Source organism: Anopheles darlingi, chromosome 3 (assembly GCF_943734745.1).
Source record: "Anopheles darlingi chromosome 3, idAnoDarlMG_H_01, whole genome shotgun sequence".
In the NCBI taxonomy this organism is placed as follows: domain Eukaryota; kingdom Metazoa; phylum Arthropoda; class Insecta; order Diptera; family Culicidae; genus Anopheles; species Anopheles darlingi.
In genome coordinates, this window is record NC_064875.1 from 18,828,182 (window position 1) to 18,845,886 (window position 17,705).

At 51.1% G+C, this 17,705-nt stretch overlaps 1 protein-coding gene across 1 annotated transcript in view; it reads left to right on the forward strand.

The window, feature by feature from the left end:
* The first annotated feature begins 8,478 nt into the window (after positions 1-8,478).
* LOC125953472 (uncharacterized) overlaps positions 8,479-17,705 on the forward strand; it is a 67,476-nt gene continuing 58,249 nt past the window's right edge. The window contains exon 1 of the mRNA XM_049683083.1: positions 8,479-11,908. Within this exon, the coding sequence (XP_049539040.1) occupies positions 10,948-11,908 (961 nt within the window). The 5' untranslated portion in view covers positions 8,479-10,947. The remainder of the gene's footprint in view (positions 11,909-17,705) is intronic.

Sequence of the window (17,705 nt, forward strand, 5' to 3'; positions counted from 1 at the left end):
CAACCCCACCGCACCCTCCGCATCCTCGCACAGTGGAAAAACCGCGAAAATCCCTTCGCTGGCAAGAGGTGTTCCCGTCACTCCAATTAAGCGCTTTCGTGGCCTACCGGTGGTGTCGAACGAGTTCCGGTCCGGTCCAACAGGTTGTTCCCGGCCTTTCCCCCGCCCCGGGTCGGCATTGAACTTTGACTTTTCTCCCCCATCCCCCAACCTGTGTGTGTGGGGGTGTGCGCTGTTTCTTTTAATCTTTCGGTTGGTTTGATCACACACACACATACGCTCACGGCGATGACGCAGAACGGTTTCGTTCGTTTCGGTTGATTATTGATCGCTTCGCCTGCTTATGAATGGGCAAGAGCCCTTGTGTGGGGATGATGAAATGTTGCCCGTAGTTGGCGACGACGACGACGAGAGAAAGAGAGAGAGAGAGAGAAAAAGTGTGAGATGATCTAGTAGACTATTGGAATTTTTCCGATCCAGTTTCTAGTTTAAGTTTTTTCGAAAATCTCGTGTACGTGTACGTCGTAGTGTGTGTCGCTGGTGTGAATCGCTCCGAAAACCTATGTTCCCGGTGTTCCCGTTCGACAACAAGAGATACTTTACGTTGGCTTACTAAAAAGGTATTGTGTGACTGGTGGGGTAGTGGGCGGTGTAGGTGGTGTTGAATGTGCAATTTCATTAAGGGAGCTTCTCTGTTTGCACAACCAAAAGCAGGCACACACACACACACGCACACCGTGGATCTTCGCCGGTGGATGGACAAATTTGTTCAGCGCCCTCGTTCCGACCACGTGCGAATCAAATTTCGTCGCTTGGCTTGGTCGCCGGAGTCGCTTCGCCGGAGTCGCCGCGATGCCGCTGATGAGCTAATCCATCCAGCAATAGCGTCATACTCTCGGTGACCGGTGGTGATGGTCATTTGGTGTCCTACTACTTCATAGCTGACCTTTTCAGGACCCTCTCTTTTCGTAGAATGAAACACTATTTTAATGGGCGGCTCTCTGACTCTCTCGGTTACTCGGATCGGTCCGGTTCGGGGTGCAAATGAAAACTTCAAACCCTGTCCTGCGATGGTGGCCACACTTCACTTGTGATTAAACCGTTCCATTCTAATACCGCACCCTTTCCCTCTCGAGCAAGCATTTGGAACAATCTGCCCCCAAAAACTACAGGTCAGATGACGCGAGGGTTTTTTCGTCTAGCAAAAACGGCGAAATGCATCCAGAGACAGCAGCTCCTTGGGTTTCCAAGGTGACCTGACTGCTGGGATAAAGATGAGTTGCACTTCGCTCTGCCGGTATGCTGATGCCATTGTGCATCACATCAGCACACCTTCGTCTTATGGCAAAGTGGCCTCAGGTTCCTTCCAACCCTGAGTCTCTGATGCGTAGACGTACTATCGGATATCTTTTCGGGGGGAGGGGGCAACAGGATATGTCTTCTTGAGCTCCGGTTCACTCCCGGGATAGAGACAGACAGCAGCTTGGATGCATAGTAAATGCAGCAATAGCAGCAGCAGCAGTATTGTTGCTACCGAAGCACCTACACACACCTACACGGAACGGTGGTAATGTTTCGAGTGTGAAAGCCATTTGTTTTCCTCCTTCCTAATCGAATAGTGGTGAGGGTGAGGCTAGGAGTGCGTCTGCGGTGCGGCCGAGGGGTTCTGTGCTCTGCAACGGGCCGAACGGATGGTTCCGTTGTGATAGTTCACCGGTGGACGTATGGTTCTCGGAACTGAGCTAAAAAGGTTCACAGGAAACAGGGCACTGGACAATGCCGGTCCGGTTCCAGGACAGTATCCAGAAGGGTGTTTTGTTTCACCACCACCACTACCACTAGCACGCCTTCGGCATCCTCCACTATCGTTATACAGGGTGCGCCCATCAAGACAGGACTTATTTAAATGTAGAATAACTTCGTCATTTTTGGGCCGCTTTGGACAAGTAAGCTAATTTCTGAAACGTCAACCTATCCCATTTTATGTTATGAAACGATTCACGGCAAAAAGCGCACTGACATTGTAGAGCAGTACATTGAAAATAATCGTTCAACAATGAAAATTATGCGTGCTTATGAGCGGCGTGCTTGTTCACGCCAAAGACTATTAAGGAACGGAAGGCAAATATCAGAGCGCAGATTAATGGAATTGCTCCTGAACTGTTGTCAACTGCCATGCGAAATGCTAGAGAAAAAGGGCCGATTTTTGTGTGTCGAATCAAGGCGGTCATTTGATCGGTATTACATTTTTTTTATTGCTTTAACTTTAAGTACGATCACCTCTCATAACAATATTTACATGTGACCCCACCAAGGCTACTCTGGGAGATCGGTATTATATGGTCTGCTTGAACTTTCGAAAAGTGGCATTGTCTAACCTAAATAAAGCTGGTTCATTGTCCAAAATCGGATGAAATTAAATGAAGGAATTATTCAACATTTACATAGGCCCTGTCTAGATGGCGCACCCTGTACTTTGGTGTAGTTCCGCTTCTCCCTTCTCGTTGCAACACCCCATTCCGCGTGGGGCGTGGAAAGAGGACTAGAAGGTGAAGCTAAAGGAGATGACATCTGTTTTCCACACTCCATGGACGTGCCAAAGCGGTAGTTACCTATTGCGAAGCGCAATTTTACAACATAATGCATGGTACGGATTGCTCGTGCTATTTCTTTTGCTGGTACCTAGAGGAGCGAGTGAGAGAGAGAGAGAGAGAGAGAGAGAGAGAGAGAAAAAGAGAGTGAGAGAGAGTGCTCGTATTCCGCACTTCTTTCCGGGTGTGGATTACAAGGATCAAAGCTGTCCTTGGGCACCGGGTTATGCCGATTTGTAGCAACCGATTCTCGGAATACGACTTATAAACTGGTGTAGCTGGATGCTGAGGCTGCATGCTTCCGGTTCTTCCGGGGATCTGAATTGCAACCATCCCCTTCCCCTCCCTAAAAGGGGATCTCCCCGATCCCAGGAAATTGTTGCATTTTTTGTTGTTGTCGAGATGAATGGCGTCACGGAGAAGATGTTCTCACTTCCGGCGACGCAGAACATTGCATTTCGCACCTCAAGCACCGGCGCTGGAAGCCAGCCGTGTGTTCGAGGGGAAGGGTAAGAAAAGAAGGACCAAACCAGCAGCAGTGCAGCAGACCTGGAGACCTGGCTGCTACTACCGCTACTACCAGTGTGTTGATGTGCTGCCCTCGCAGAAAAAAACACATTCAACACTCCGATTGCAAGGAGTCAAAACGCGAGGATCGGCTAACGGCTAACCAACACCGCCAGGGAGGGGGAGGAGAAGGTAGATTCATGTTTTTAAGAACTTCATTCCGAAGGCCTCGACCAAACTCGCTTCGGATTCTCGGGCAACCAGCAACCAGTGTGGAGCGGGAGTGCGAACTGCTGAAGTGAAGGACGCTGCCTCCGACACACACACACATACACACACATACACTAGCGAACGAGCATCACGGGCATCAATCAGTCGAAGAAGCAAGACGAAAAAGAGAGAGAGAGAGAGATGGAGAGAGAGAGAAAAAAAGAAAGAAAGAGAGAGAGAGGGTGGTGGGCAACAATGGGCATGGAACATCAAGAGCATCAACAATGGTTGGAGCTTTTGCTTACGTCAAACGGCGGCGCGATTGCCGATCACTCCAACTGCCCCACACCGTGCACAGAAAAAAAGCTCCGCCGAGGCCGAGCGAGTTCCCGAGTTCATTCTTCGGAACATCATCGTCGTTCCTCGTGGTTCCGTTTGCTTCCTCTCCCTCTCTCTCTCTCTCTCTCTCTCTCTCTCTCTCTCTCTCTCTCTCTCTCTCTCTCTCTCTCTCTCTCTCTCTCTCTACACCCCAACGGTCGGTCGGTGTTGGAATGCGAAAAGGTTCTCCCGCAAATGCTCCGTTCTGTTCTTGACGTCGGAAAACTCCCGTCGGTTTCCTCACCTTCGTTTCGTTCCGCTCTCACCGGATGGTGAGAGACGGTGAGATGAAAAGGACCAGGGTGCGCCAGGGAAGGGGAGTTGAGTGCCAGCACCGAAGCACCTATTTGCTTCGGAGGAGGAAAACAGAACCTTGCGTGGGAGTTCCCAAGAAGAAAAGGGGGCCCATCAACGAGCCGACCGAGACCGAGCCCCAAACGCGTGAGTGCCTCCCCCATACCACTCCTTTAGGATACTCACCCCACCCCCCGATGCAACCGAAACCGATTGACCGAAGGAAGAAATGTGGCGCCCGGTGAGTGCCCCACCAGGACCGGAAACACAGTACCAGCGCCGCAACCATTCGTTGAGTACCATCATCATCATCATCACCATCATCACGGGCTTTTGAGTTGTGGTAGGATGACCGTGCGATGGCACCACCCCATACCACCTTCCCTTATTCCCCTCTTCCGTCGGTCTCACTCTCTCTCTCGCGGAGAGACTCCGTTTCAGTGAAACAGCTGAATGAAACGCTGAATTAAGAGAGAGAGAGGAGCGACAGAGAGCGAGAGAGTGTGTCAGAGGGGGAGAAGGGAAGGCCAGGTCCACCGGTACACCGTGACAACCCCCCTGGAATGCCGTGCACACGGCCACAGCACCGAGCAAAGGGGCCAAATGGAAAATGTGAATTTTCCAAAAAGAAACAGCCCAAAACCACCCCCAAAACAAACCCCCAACGATGATTTTGGGGCTTTTCCATTGCTGGCCATTATTACCTGGAAATACCTCCAAGCCCCTTCCCCCTTCCCCCCTCCCCACTGGTACCGGTCTCACATGACCGTTAGGTTTATGGTGCTCACTCCTCCCACACGGATTCATCACGGAAATTCCATGACAAATTCGTCGAAATTCATCATAAACCCCCGCTCCCCTTTTGCCCTGGGCTCCTGCTGCTGCTGGTGTGTAGCCGGTGCTTAGCTGATTAGAAGGGTTGTCGCTCTGCAGCAACAGCCGCACCAAAAAGAAAAAAACAAAACAAAAAACACACTCGCCACCATCGCGTGCCATCGCACGGCATCGGGGGGATGAAGTTTTTCACTGGAAATACCGGCTCTGGCCACCACCACCACGGCACCAGGAAAACCATCACCAGAGCCCCATCACTCACCGGTAATAACGGGCGCGCTCGGAATGCCAAAAAGACCAACAAGACCGGAGTGACCGGCCGGCAGCGTGTGTCGTGATGCTGCTGCTGCACCTGCAACAGGAGTCTTAAGGAGAGAGCTAAGGTTAATTCAAACCCCAAAAAGAGGCTCATTTTTTAGTTATTTTTAAGAAAACTATCTACCTTTACTTTAGCTTCTGTGTCAAAGCCATACGTTACAATTGTTGAAGCGAACATTTAGTCGCTATATGGAGGAACGATTAGTTAAGAACTACGTCTATGGTATCAAACCATAAAAAAGGGCTTATTTTTGACAATTTTCAGTGAAGAAACCATTTAACTTCATTTTTACAAGTGAATGTCATATTAAACTATAACTTTTCAAGAATATTTGGTTCTATTTTGGGGAAGATTTGATCAAAACTACGTTCATGGCATCCAATCTAAAAAGGCGAGTTTACAAAAATACACTTTTTGCGACGCCTATCGTAGCATTCTGCTGCATCATCTGAAATATACAAACCAATTTTCTTTAATGTCACAGTCTATCTAAGCAAGCCCGTTGATTTTTTGTTGAATTTTCAATTCTTCGATTTTTGATAGTTTTTTGAAGTTGAATAAGTGCTACTGTTTTCGATGTTGCCTCGAAAAACAAGTTTTACAGATTCGAAAGAAAATTACTAGCAATTGTTATAAAAACTCAGCGAGACTATCTGGCAAATAGTATACAGATTAAGTGTCCAAAATGGCAAATAGATCAGTTCACTAGTGTTTATGCTACGATGGGAATTGACTTTAAAAAGGTATGAAGTGTTATTTTTTCAAAATTTAATCTCTTTGTTCAAGTATTGCTCCGATTGATCTAACAATTTGACAAGACAGTCTTGAGAGCTTCTCTAATCAGAAAACCAAACATAAAAATAACCTTTCGCCACCCCCCCCCCCCTCCCCCCCACCCCTTCAGCTATACTGCATTTCGTGCGCTGACACGAACGACAAAACAAACGCAATTCCGTCTTGGAATTTGGTGTAAAAGCATGTAGCCAAAGCGTTGGCGTTAGCCAAGGGCTGCTGCTGCTGCTGCTGCTGCTACTGCCGCCGTTGCTGCGTCACGTTGCGTTACGTTTGGGAGTTTGGTGGCTCCGAACGGCACAAAACAAACACCGCCCCATAAACTATTGACGTCAAAAGCGATTCGCAAACAACAAACAATAAACTCGTCACTATTTTATACCCGTGGAGAGTAGGTAGAGAGCAGGAAAAGGAGCGTTTTGGGCGGGGTGGCAGCTCATAAATTAAATAATTAACCGAGAAGAAGCTGCGTTTATGGTGTGCACGGCACAATGTTAGTTAATGAAATTGGTTAACGCCCAACCCAAGGACCTCCGGAATTTCGGCGTTCAATGTGCAATGTGCAATAGATCATTGCCGAGCGAGGGTGTTGCTGCCGCCACTGCTGCTTACCTGGTGTCTCCAGGGTTCGCAGCATGTCGCCGCATGGTTATTTATAGTGCAGCTGAGCGATCACTTCGATGGTATGTGTCTGTGTGTGTGCGATTGTATGGCAAATGATACTCATAAAGGTTATTTCCGGACTGCGCAAGGTGATTACGTGGAGCAATTTGGCGGTTTTTGTGCCAACAACAAAATGGCGTTACCGTAATTGCACCGTTTTGTGTTGGCCCTTTTCCGGTGGAAAATCCGGTGCTTCTAGGGTGCCCGATTGTTAACATCTGCAACGAACACCCCCCATTTCCCCTTCGGATAGCGATAAGCCATCAATTATCAAGCACCCAGCCAACCCACCATTTGTCCACGTGGCGAAAGACAATGAATGTGACAAAGTCAAACCTGCTGACACGTGTAGCGATTAACGAAAATCCCCAACAACGCTGCCAAATAAACACTGCTGCCTGCCTGCCTGCCTGCCTCTGAGCTGAGAGTGAGTGCGTGGGCATCACCTATTCCTATCCTTTGGAAGGATCCTACGGAGCAACAGACAACGAAGGAAAATTCCACCTTCGATGCGTTATGATAAGGTCAAACGGTTCAAGAACGATTGCGAACGACACAACGCACACACGCATACTACGACGAGTGCAGGCGGAAAACAAACAATTGCTGAATGAGTTTGTCATTGAGTGTTTTTTTTATTATTTTTTCATTTTTTTTGTCAAGCAAAGTTGGTGTTTAGGAGTGCGGAGAAGGGAGGAGTGCGTGGTGGAAGGGGATGAGCGATTTGCGTGGCAGGCCATGCCCACGGTGTGAGCGAGGAATGCTCAGCAGCTCAGGTTTTCGGAGCGAGTGGAAAACTTTTTTCCCTTTCCAAAAGGACAATGGAGGCGCCTGGTTCCTCACGAAAAAGAAAACAAAAAGAAAACAAAATGACAATCGAAGCGCATCCGGGCATCAGCGGGACCAGCGAATAGCGGAAGAGGAGGAGGAGCACATCGTGGGGAACGGGAAGAAACAACAACCAAACAAAACGGTTGCGGTGCTGCACAATGGGTTTGCTTCCAAGAAGGCCACAAAATACGAACGTGGGAGTGAGTGACACTTCAGCGAATGATTGGAGGGAAAATTCCATCGTCGTCGTCCAGGGGTTGGTTAATGGGAACGGGAGGAGGGAGTGGGTGCTTCCGTTTCGTTCTGCAAAGAACAGCCGCTGATGATGATGATGATGATGGTGATGATGATGACGACATGACATGACGACGCAAGAACAACACGCCATCACGCCACACCAGCGACGGCGGCGACGAGTCCAACAGCTTGCTTGGCCTGGCCAGGCCAGGCCTCGGTCAAACGGCGGTCCTTGAATGGACCTGTCCCTCGGTGCCGGTGCGCAAGCGCCTACATCAGCGGTGCTCGTTCTTCCGCCCGTTTGCCCGCCCGGTTTTCCGGGGAAAAGCTCCGAAACCAGCACCGAAACGGCACCCGAAGCGTCACGCACCCGTCCCGTCGTGACGCGGAACCGAAGCCGGAGCCGAAAATTACGACCACGCGCTTCCACCAACTCACGCGAACTCACCAACGCACAACGGTGGGAAAACACGTAGGGGGGGGGGGGGGGTTAAACGAGGTGGGGAAAAGCCGTCAGAATCGGACCGTCGGACCTCCTCCTTGCGTTGCTTGCGATCCTTTTTCGAAGCTGCAGCGTCAGTACGTACGTGTTTGTGTGTGTCTACTGTGGGTTGAACCGAGCCGAAAGTGAGTCCCCGATTCCGAGTCGACCGAAGGCGCCGAATCGACCTCCCGACGACGACAACGACGACGAGGCCTGGCCTGGCTGACTGGCTGGCTGGCTGGAGTAAAAGCGTCCTGAGCACCGTTCGGATTCGTCCATTCGCGTTCCATCCCTCGATGAGGCTAGTAGGGTGTTCACGGTACGATAAGCGCGCGTCATGGCCATAACGGCCTCCCAGGGTGGTCTCTCTTACCCCCTCCTACCACTACCACTACTGCAGCAGCAACAGCAGCAGCAGCAGCAGGAAGAGCAAACCAGCAGCAACGGTTACGGCAATAACAACAACACTGTCAGCGGCCGTGCCATTACCAACATTAGCACCAGCAGCAGCAACCAGCAAGAGGGCAACAGCAACGGCAACAAGAAGAAGAAGTAACTGGCCACTGGCGCCGTGTCGTGTAACATCCGCTTCTCTCTCTCGATTCTCGGATTCGGTCTGTGTTGTGCTTCCGCGTGAACGTCGCCGCGTTCGGCGGAATCCGGGATTCCTGAAACCTCCTGCTTGGACGAGTATTGTGTCGGTTACTGTTACTGTCGTCGTCGTCGTCGTTGTTGCTGTAGGTTGGTTTGTTGTTTGTTGATGTTCGTTCGTTTGTTTGTTGACGGTGGTGGCGAAAGTGGCTCGCCAGCAGTGAGTGGTGATCCGAGATCCGCGAAAGAAGAAGGGAAGAAAGAGAGGAACGAAGAAGGGAAGGGAAGGGAAGGAAAGGAGGATACGAGCCCCGCTGTTGCGCTGCTGGTATCGATCCGGATCCGATCGATCCGGAGACGCTGCGCATCGAACCACCCGGATTTGCTGACGTACGCGACGTCCGTCTCTGTCTGTGTGTCTCCGTGTATATCCTTGTGAGTGGTGTGTGTGTGTGCGTGTGTGTGTGCTGAATTCTGGTGACTCCAACCGATCGATCGAACAACGGAATTAGAGTGACAGAGAGAGAAAGAGAGGGAGAGAGAAAGAGAGAAGACAACCATGCAGAGGGCTCCCTGTAATTATCCTTCCAACGATCTGATCCAACTTCAATTGCGTGTCACGACCAGTGCGTATGTGTGATTGTGTCCTGGTGTGTGTGTGTGTGCGTGTGTGCATTTGCAAAAGCAGCAGCCAGCCAGCATGTGGCCAACGATGGTAATGATATCGTCCTGTGTGCGCTCACCATCGCGAACCATCATTTGATTCAACGTCTAAAGTGTCGTAAGGCGTAACGGCGGTACTAAGGGACTACGTCACTACTTCACGACTCCGCACCCTACAATTCCGACCCCTTTCGCCTTTTCGGCCTGGACAAGTGACTTCGTAATGCAGCGAACTGCTGCGAGGACAACGACGAAGCCAAAGACGACGAGTGACGAAGCCACGGAAGTCGTTTGGTCAAACCAAGATCCCAAGCAGTGGCCAGAGCGGACCAACGAGTGTTTGTACTACTGCTACTAGACCAGACCAGACCGGACCAGACCAGGCATCCCTACTTAGCGCGCGTAGATTTGAGTGGAATGTTCGCACGAACACGACCGGCGGTACCGTTCGGAACACACATGGCCAAGCATCCTGGCCGAGTAGCCTAAACCCAAAGCTGGATTGAACTTAGCTTCTTCTAAGTCTCTCTTCAACCCCTAAGGTCTTGCCCACTTCACTATTTGGGCCCCTTGAGTTTCCTACTCTACTGGACGGAACCTGGACAAAGGCGTCCACGTCTGTAGGTAGTCCTTACTATTCTCCCAACAGCAAGTCCCTCCTGATAACAACTCCGACAACAACACCTGCTGCTGCCGTGGAGCAGCACGTCCATCCTGAGAAGCTCTCGGGAGTGCACTCGCTCTCTAATCAAACACCCGGCCAGTAACGGTATTCCAATTTTCGGGCAATTCACTCGTCCCACGTCCGACGGACAACATCGTCCAACTGCAAAAACCGTCCTCCGCCTTACCTGTGCTAAGTGCTATCTGGGTGTGAGTGTATGTCTGTGTGCGTTTGAAGGATCGCCGTGAAGTGCACCAACGAGACAAAGAATAAAAGAAGAAGAAGTAGAAGAAAAAGCAGTAGAAGGGGAAGAAAAAGACGAGAAAAAGGCAGTCATCGAATCGCCCAAACTAAAGAGAGAGATACTCGGGAAGGAAAGAAACCTGTTGCTATAGACCGTTACCGTCGCAACAGTATACTTGTGTGTACGTTCGTGTGTGTGTGTGTGTGTGTGTGGCTTGGCGAGGAACTAACCACCCTCACGAGCGCAGGGAAGGTGTCCCACGGGAAGGTACGAAGGTACGCCACCCCGCCCGCTACTCCTTCTTCTCATCCTTACCATAACCACGAAATTACAACACTCACCTCTCACCGCGTACACGCAGGCTCAGCTCCGTCAGATAGTAGTCGCGCGGCCTCAGAGGAAGCTCCTCAGGGTACACTCTCGCGCCTCCAGACGAGGGCGCGCGCGTGTGTGTGTGTGTTTGTGTGTGGCTCTGTGCGTGCGTGCCGAGTGTTTGTGTGCGTGCCGCGTGGGCACCAGAGAGCAGACGGCGGGGGGCGCCTTGTATAGCAGCAATATACCGTGCGTGTGCGTGCGTGTGTGTGTGAGTTCTTGCGTGCGTGCGTGCGTGCGTACGTGCGTGCGTGTTGCGTGGAAAAGTGAAAAATGATCCGAGCACTGCTGCCGGTCCTGGCGTACGTGAGCCTGCTCGTATCGAGCTCCTACTCGCTGCACATGGCACGCGATGCCTACATCAAGCCCCCACCACCACCACCACCACCAGCAGCAGCACCGCAACTCCCCTCATCCGCCGACTCCGCACAGCTGCTCGACGATCTCGACTCGATGTCGGAGCTGCTGGCGGCGGAAGAGAACAGTGTCGACCTGATGCGGCCCGGAGTGTCCGGTGGCGCTAGCAGCGGTGGCAGTACTAACGTGCGCACCATGCTTGGCTCCGTCCACCAGAAGCTAACCCACGGTGGCGCTACCAACAGCATCCACAGCAGCAACAGCATCAGCATCAGCAACAGTGGCAACAGTAATGGTCTGCTACCGGTGGCGAGTATAACGATGGGTGGCAGCCATCATCAGCTCCGTCCGGTCAGTAGCCACGTGACGAGCAACGAACTGCCGGAGCTGAGCCCACCACCGGCACACCTTCCGGTGGCGGTATTACGCCACGGACCGATCGGACCGCTGGTGGTTGGACCGCAGCCACCGCGTGCCCTCCAAGAGCTGTTCGGTGTGCAGACCAACTTTGACATTCGTGCTGCGCAGCAACATCGACAGCACCAGTACGCCGATGGTGGGGCGGCCACATCCTCCTCTAGCTCCAGCTCCAGTATGGACGATCGAGATGATGACGACGGTGGTGGTGGTGGTGCTGGTGGTGGCGAAGATGACACCGAGACCGATCGGGAGCTGCAGCGTACGGCGACGGCGACCAACAGTAAGCGCGCCTCGCCCACGAACAGTCGCAACAAGATGATGGCTGACTCAGGAGGTGGTGGTGGAGGAGGAGCACAGGAGGGTGGTAGCAGTATGCCCTCCATCCCGCACAGCGTTGCCAACCAGATGATGCTGCGCAGTACACGCGGCCAGCGGCAGTACGATGTCCCACAGATCGGTAAGTCCCCGTTGGTAGAACGTGGAGGTAGTAGTAGTGAACTTCATGTTTTGGTATTGCGCGAAGACGCGCGCAACTAGACGCCCACAATGCCGGGCAAGTCCCGGGCAAGGCACTTGAGTCCCCGGGCGACGAGCGAAAAGGACAAACCGTCGGTTGTTCCAAGAATGTAAATAGCTGAGCGCCTACAAAAGGTCAAAGAGATGGGCGAGCGAAACTATGGCGTGCGGGATTAATCAAATTCCTCTCCCGGGGAGTTTTGTCCTCTCGAGTTTGCTGCGCTTTTTCTGGCCAACGAAATGAAACACGAACGAAATTCAATTTTCAAATGATGGCATCGAAAGCGTGCGCACGCACTTCGCCCAAGCAGTACGGATCCATGTTGCAGAAACAAAAGGAACCCAAACCCATTTATTGCAGTTGGCGAAGCTTTTTTGTCGGGCTTTGTTTTAAAAACACAAAACCCTATATGTTGCTCCACAGGGCAGCAAACAACACAATCCCTTGGTATGTCATTCAGCGTTGAAGAACACTTTTTTCTCTAGTATAACTCTCTGGGAATCAATCAATTCAATGGTCTATGGAACCTAACTTTGATCTTATCGAAGGGAAATCATAGCTCTGCAAAATGTCTATATCGACATCACAGTATTCATTTAGCCCCAGGATTTATGGGCGATACTAGCTAAGGATATTCTTCTATCCGTGGAAAAATGTGATGCCAAATGAATGGAGAAAAGTTTCTCATCAGAACTAAAATAGTCACAGGACTGCTTCTTCCTCACAAGTGGCAACAACTACATTGTCGCAGAGATTAAACTTGTCTAGTATCCAAAAGACACCTCACGCCAGCTCTGAATGGAGCCATATTGGATTTCGCTTCACTATTCTCTCAAATCCGGATTGCAAGGACATTGCCGCTTGAAGCATCGCATCATTGTAAAAGCTGCGATGTACAGATGCTTCGTGACAGTCAACAGGCACTGCAATTGGATTCGACGAGGATTCACGAGCACAACTACCAAACTCTACATCATACTCTTTTTTTAAATACAACGTCGTACGCCATTTGAAGGACAAATGATCTACACGATTAAACGCATAAAAAAAAGTTGCAATACAGTTGAAAAGTAGCCGGAAAAAATTATCGCACCCCTTTATGGGACATACTGTACATGCCGTCGGAACTGTCAGGTCCGACGCTGTGACCATGAGAGCACCGGGTCCTTGGATCCTGTTGCCCACCGCTTCCAATCCGAAGCAAAGCGCGCTCGACGTGGAATCCAGGACCCCGGGACGACAGATCGTACGGGTACGGGTGCTCAAGGCACGCCATTCGCCAACAAGTGCCACCCCACGAACCGACCTCCTCGGCCTCGCGTCTTTAGTGCATCGCCTTCCGCCGTCCGCCGATGTCGTCGCTGCTAGCGGCTGGTGGTGGCTAGCGAGAAATGAAATCCGATTACTCTACTAAAAATGGTTACGACAATCAAATCATGGCATGGAATGCTGCCGCATGGACACGAGCGCGCGACGGGTTTAGCAAAACGGGCTCCTTTGGCTCTGGCTCTGGCTCTGGCTCTTGGCCGACCTGGCCATGCTGGAGGTCATGCCGGATCGCACGCGCGCAAATGTCAAACCAAAACCAAGCAGCTCGCGACTACGACTGCCGTGTGTCCTGATGACAAGGAGACAATCATCACGTGAATCCTCGTGCTCAGCGCCAGTTTCGAGAGTCACATGTGGCACACCACCGTGTCCGTGTGTCCGTGTGTGTGTGCTGGTGCTGGCGTGTTGAATTCTCATTCGCTTCTGCCCTAGGAACCGAGGAAACCCCAATTGGCGTGTTCGCTCGTCATGGCTGATGACAAGCTAGCCTGTTGGCCCTCCCCAGCCAGCTAGTCCACAGTCCACAGGCCACAATCTCCTCTTCTGCTCGCCACCTCACAACGATGCGGTTTCGCTGGTCGCGTGGGAGTTTTATTTCCACATTTAATGATCTGTCGCCTCGTTTGACGGATTTTCTTCTCCGGTTCCGGTTGCTGCATGCAATGCGCACCGGGCACCGGGCACGGCACGGCACGGTCTGGACCGTTTTAGGACGTGGACGTTCGCCGTCGGTTCTGCCTCACTCCGACAGCCTTTATCGTGTCAGCAATTGTGAGGGAGAAGAAAGAAAGAAAGAAAAACAGCAAGGAGGAAGAAAGATGATAAGCAACAGAAGAAGCAGGAGCAGGAGTTTAAATCCTACAGGTAAGCTAGGCGGAGTCCCCGGGCTACGTGATGTGCACAATGGCTCACTGGCACTGGCACCGGCTGGTCATGCATTTCAATGAACATTAGCCTACCTTTATGGTAGAGTCTTCCCATGTACGAGAAAGTCTCGACCTCGTTAAGGAGGGTACAGATTGAAGCCCGTAAGCCGCTACGTGACATGGATTGGGGAGACCTGGAGCCCGGGAACGATCTCTCGAAGATAACCCACGGTGTTCCGGTTAAGTCGCGAGAAGAATTACGCGAGCACTTTCGTTCGTTCGTTCGCTGGGATCGATGGTTGAGGACAAATGACGGTCAAAAGCTGCGATGCCGCCGAGGTTCAAAGTAAATCCTTGGCTTGATTGGCGAGGTTAGTTAAGGAGGCTTTACAGTCTAGGGCTGTGCCAATACCTGGCGCCTGGTAAACACCGAATCGAGTGTTGAACCCGTTTTTGGGGTAAATCCGAAGATTTTGCTCCGGTGAGATGACACGTCAAGCCGTGTCTTGCGCACAGCAAGCTCCCGGGATACGTAGCCATTCCGTGGACAGAACAAGATCGAAGGAATCATGAAATAAAAGAGTGAATGTCTGCTCAGCATTTCCCGATGGCAGGTGGCAACCTCCCCTCTCGAGCTACGCGTGCGTGTGTGTGTGTGTGTGTGTGAGTTTTCGTGGCAAATTGACAATTTATGCTAATGGCCCCTGGCCCGTGCCGCGGCCCACGGTTGCTCGGCTCCGGCTGGGGCTGGGGTTCCTCCAGCATATCATCTTTCGCCCGGCGACTCACAGCGACATACCGACATCGGGGTGACAGTGCCGGATGTTGGATGTGCTTTGTCGGTGGTTCTAATTTTGGGCAACCGCAACCGTACTCTAACCTTCCCGGAACCTGCGCCGGAAGTATCGCGATAAAACGCGAAATGGTCTCCACGGTAAAGGGAAAGACCAATAGAGAGAGAGAGAGAGAGAGAGAGAGAGAGAGAGAGAGATAGAGAGAGAGAGAGAGAGAGAGAGCGAGAGAGCGAGAAAAAAAACAAGAGAGTGAGAGACAAGAGAGTGAGAGACAAGAGAGTGGTAAGAGGGTCGATAGACAGATCACCTGTTGCGCAATTTCCGGGGCCCCCGTCAATTCCCTTCACGACGATGTTTGAGCTGAGTAACATTCCCAGAAACGGAAGGCACGCGATAGCAACGCTGAAACAATCTGCTTTGGGCTCCGGTACATCGACATCGGCGCTCTAACCTTTCTGGGATTCCATTGGAAGGAGTTTTTTTGTCAAACTACTTCTAGTATTTCTGGTGAACTGCCAGAGCGCATCCGAAGAGGAATCTAGCGATCAGTTCAGGTCTTTTTTTCATCCTCTCCGCTAGATTATCACGTCGAGTGAGCAATCGTTGGGACAATTTGTTTATGATGTATACAAATTACATGCTTACACATACACACACACATACTCAGGCGCTCGATGATAATGTATTAGATGCACAGTGCACATCAGAATGGATCCGCAATTGCGCAAATAAATTGCTGAAGGATTATGTACTTCCCTAGTGCCACCAGTTTACAGCCGATCGTACATAACGAGCGTAATTGTTGCGCATAACTTCACGCCCACCTCATACTAATCCTATAATTAGTTACTTGGCGCAAACGTTTCATCTTTTGCGAGTTTGGGGAGTGGCGAAAATATTGTCCAGCGAAACACTTATAAGTATGAACAAACGAGTATGAAGACACTTTGTTAGCTACCATAATAGGCCGATAGAACCGATAGGAACCATGGAATTCCTGGGATTTCTGCTCGCTGCAGAATTTCGCTTGACAGCTCGCGGAATTCCGCTCCAATGCAATGGTGCCTGCCCGCAACATAATCCACACTCCGGATTATGGGATCTCTCTCTGTGTCACCGCGCATTACCGCGAAAAAAGAGATTATCCGGATCAATGGTTACGTTGCGTCAGCATTGAAAGGCTGTCAAAACCGAGATAGATTCCCCCCCGGCGGGCTATTGCACGTAATCATTTCATTAAACAGCGGTTTGTGGTCACGATTTCAATGAAGCCTGTTATATCCGCGTATTGACGAAGCGATAAAGCGGAATCAGTTGCATGGAGGTGGCAGCGGCATTTTCATAAAATACCATTTTTAACCATTACCACCGATAGCGTTGACATTAAAATGGGCTACAAAATGAAGGATTTTTCATACCCCGGCATTCTGTCCATTAGTGTCGATCAGGCTTTCCGTTCGGTGCGTAATTAGATTGAGCTTTCTCCGCATGGGATTCCAGAGAGAGAGAGAAAGAGAGTGTGAGAGGCAGAGAGATAGAAATTACAAAAGACAATACAAAAGATCAAATGAGAGCTGCTAGTGGTGGTGGTGGTGCGTATCAATCTTAATTAAAATATTAACTTTCTAATCCTGCACGGCGCTGATGCTAATTCGAGGCCTACAGGCGGTGACCATAGACCTTAGAGGCAGTGACGTTATTCGACCGGGCCTATCCATCCGAGCAACATTCAGAACGCTACTTGTCATCTGCTTATGGTTCCGAACATGGTTTCCACATGCTCTGCTCTCTGGGCTAACGTTCACAATCCTTAGCTAAAGGCTCAGCTCACTAACCGCATGACGTTGGCGTTCACTGTCCTGAGGGGGATACAGAGGAACCATAACTATACACCCGAGGACCACGGCAGACACACGGTAAACAATGGCCTAGGCCATTCGATACCACCGACACCTTTATCCTCATGCTTCCTCACGCCACGTTACGCCATTCCTCACCGTCTCTTCTCGAGTAGGACGAGTGGGCGTAGCTGTGTGTGCGTGTGTGTGCATGTGTGTGCCATGTATGCCATGAACCTATGGTGACGGCCTTTGTGATGTGACGGGCCCATGTTTATCTCTTCTTAATAGTGTGGACATTCGGCCCCGTTGGCTTACACGCTAAATGTCCTCAACGGAAACAGAGAGAAAAAACACATGCTGCCCATGCTAACCGGAGGCAAAGAAGAACGATAATGCCACTGGAGAGAGAGAGAGAGAGAGAGAGCTAGAGAGAGACAGCCTGAAGAGCTGAACGCTACTATCGGGCGGTATAATTTATGGTTCACGGTCCAGGATTCATTAGGACAGAGAAAATGTCACGGAAACCTCCTCCTCCTCCTCCTCCCGCCCTCTCTGCTCAGCTATCAATGGGTCCCCAGTCGTTCGGTCGTGGATTCGGTCTCCACGGACGGATTAGAATGCCAACAGATAGCAAGGGGAGCGTTCGAGCGGCAATCGATCGTGTCTCTGATCGTCTGGAATGAGATGCGAGGAGATGCGATGAGATGAAACGAAATGAGCTGCTGAGATGTGTGACGTAGCAACAGCAGCAGCAGCAGCTGTCGTCGTCGTCGTCGTCGTCGCCGCCGCCTTTGTCATTATCGACGTCATCGCTTCGTCCGGCCGACGGCTGACGTATCGATGATGGTAATGAAAGCGATACTGAAGCTGATGAAGCTGATGAGCAGTGACTGTGACCAGTGAAGTC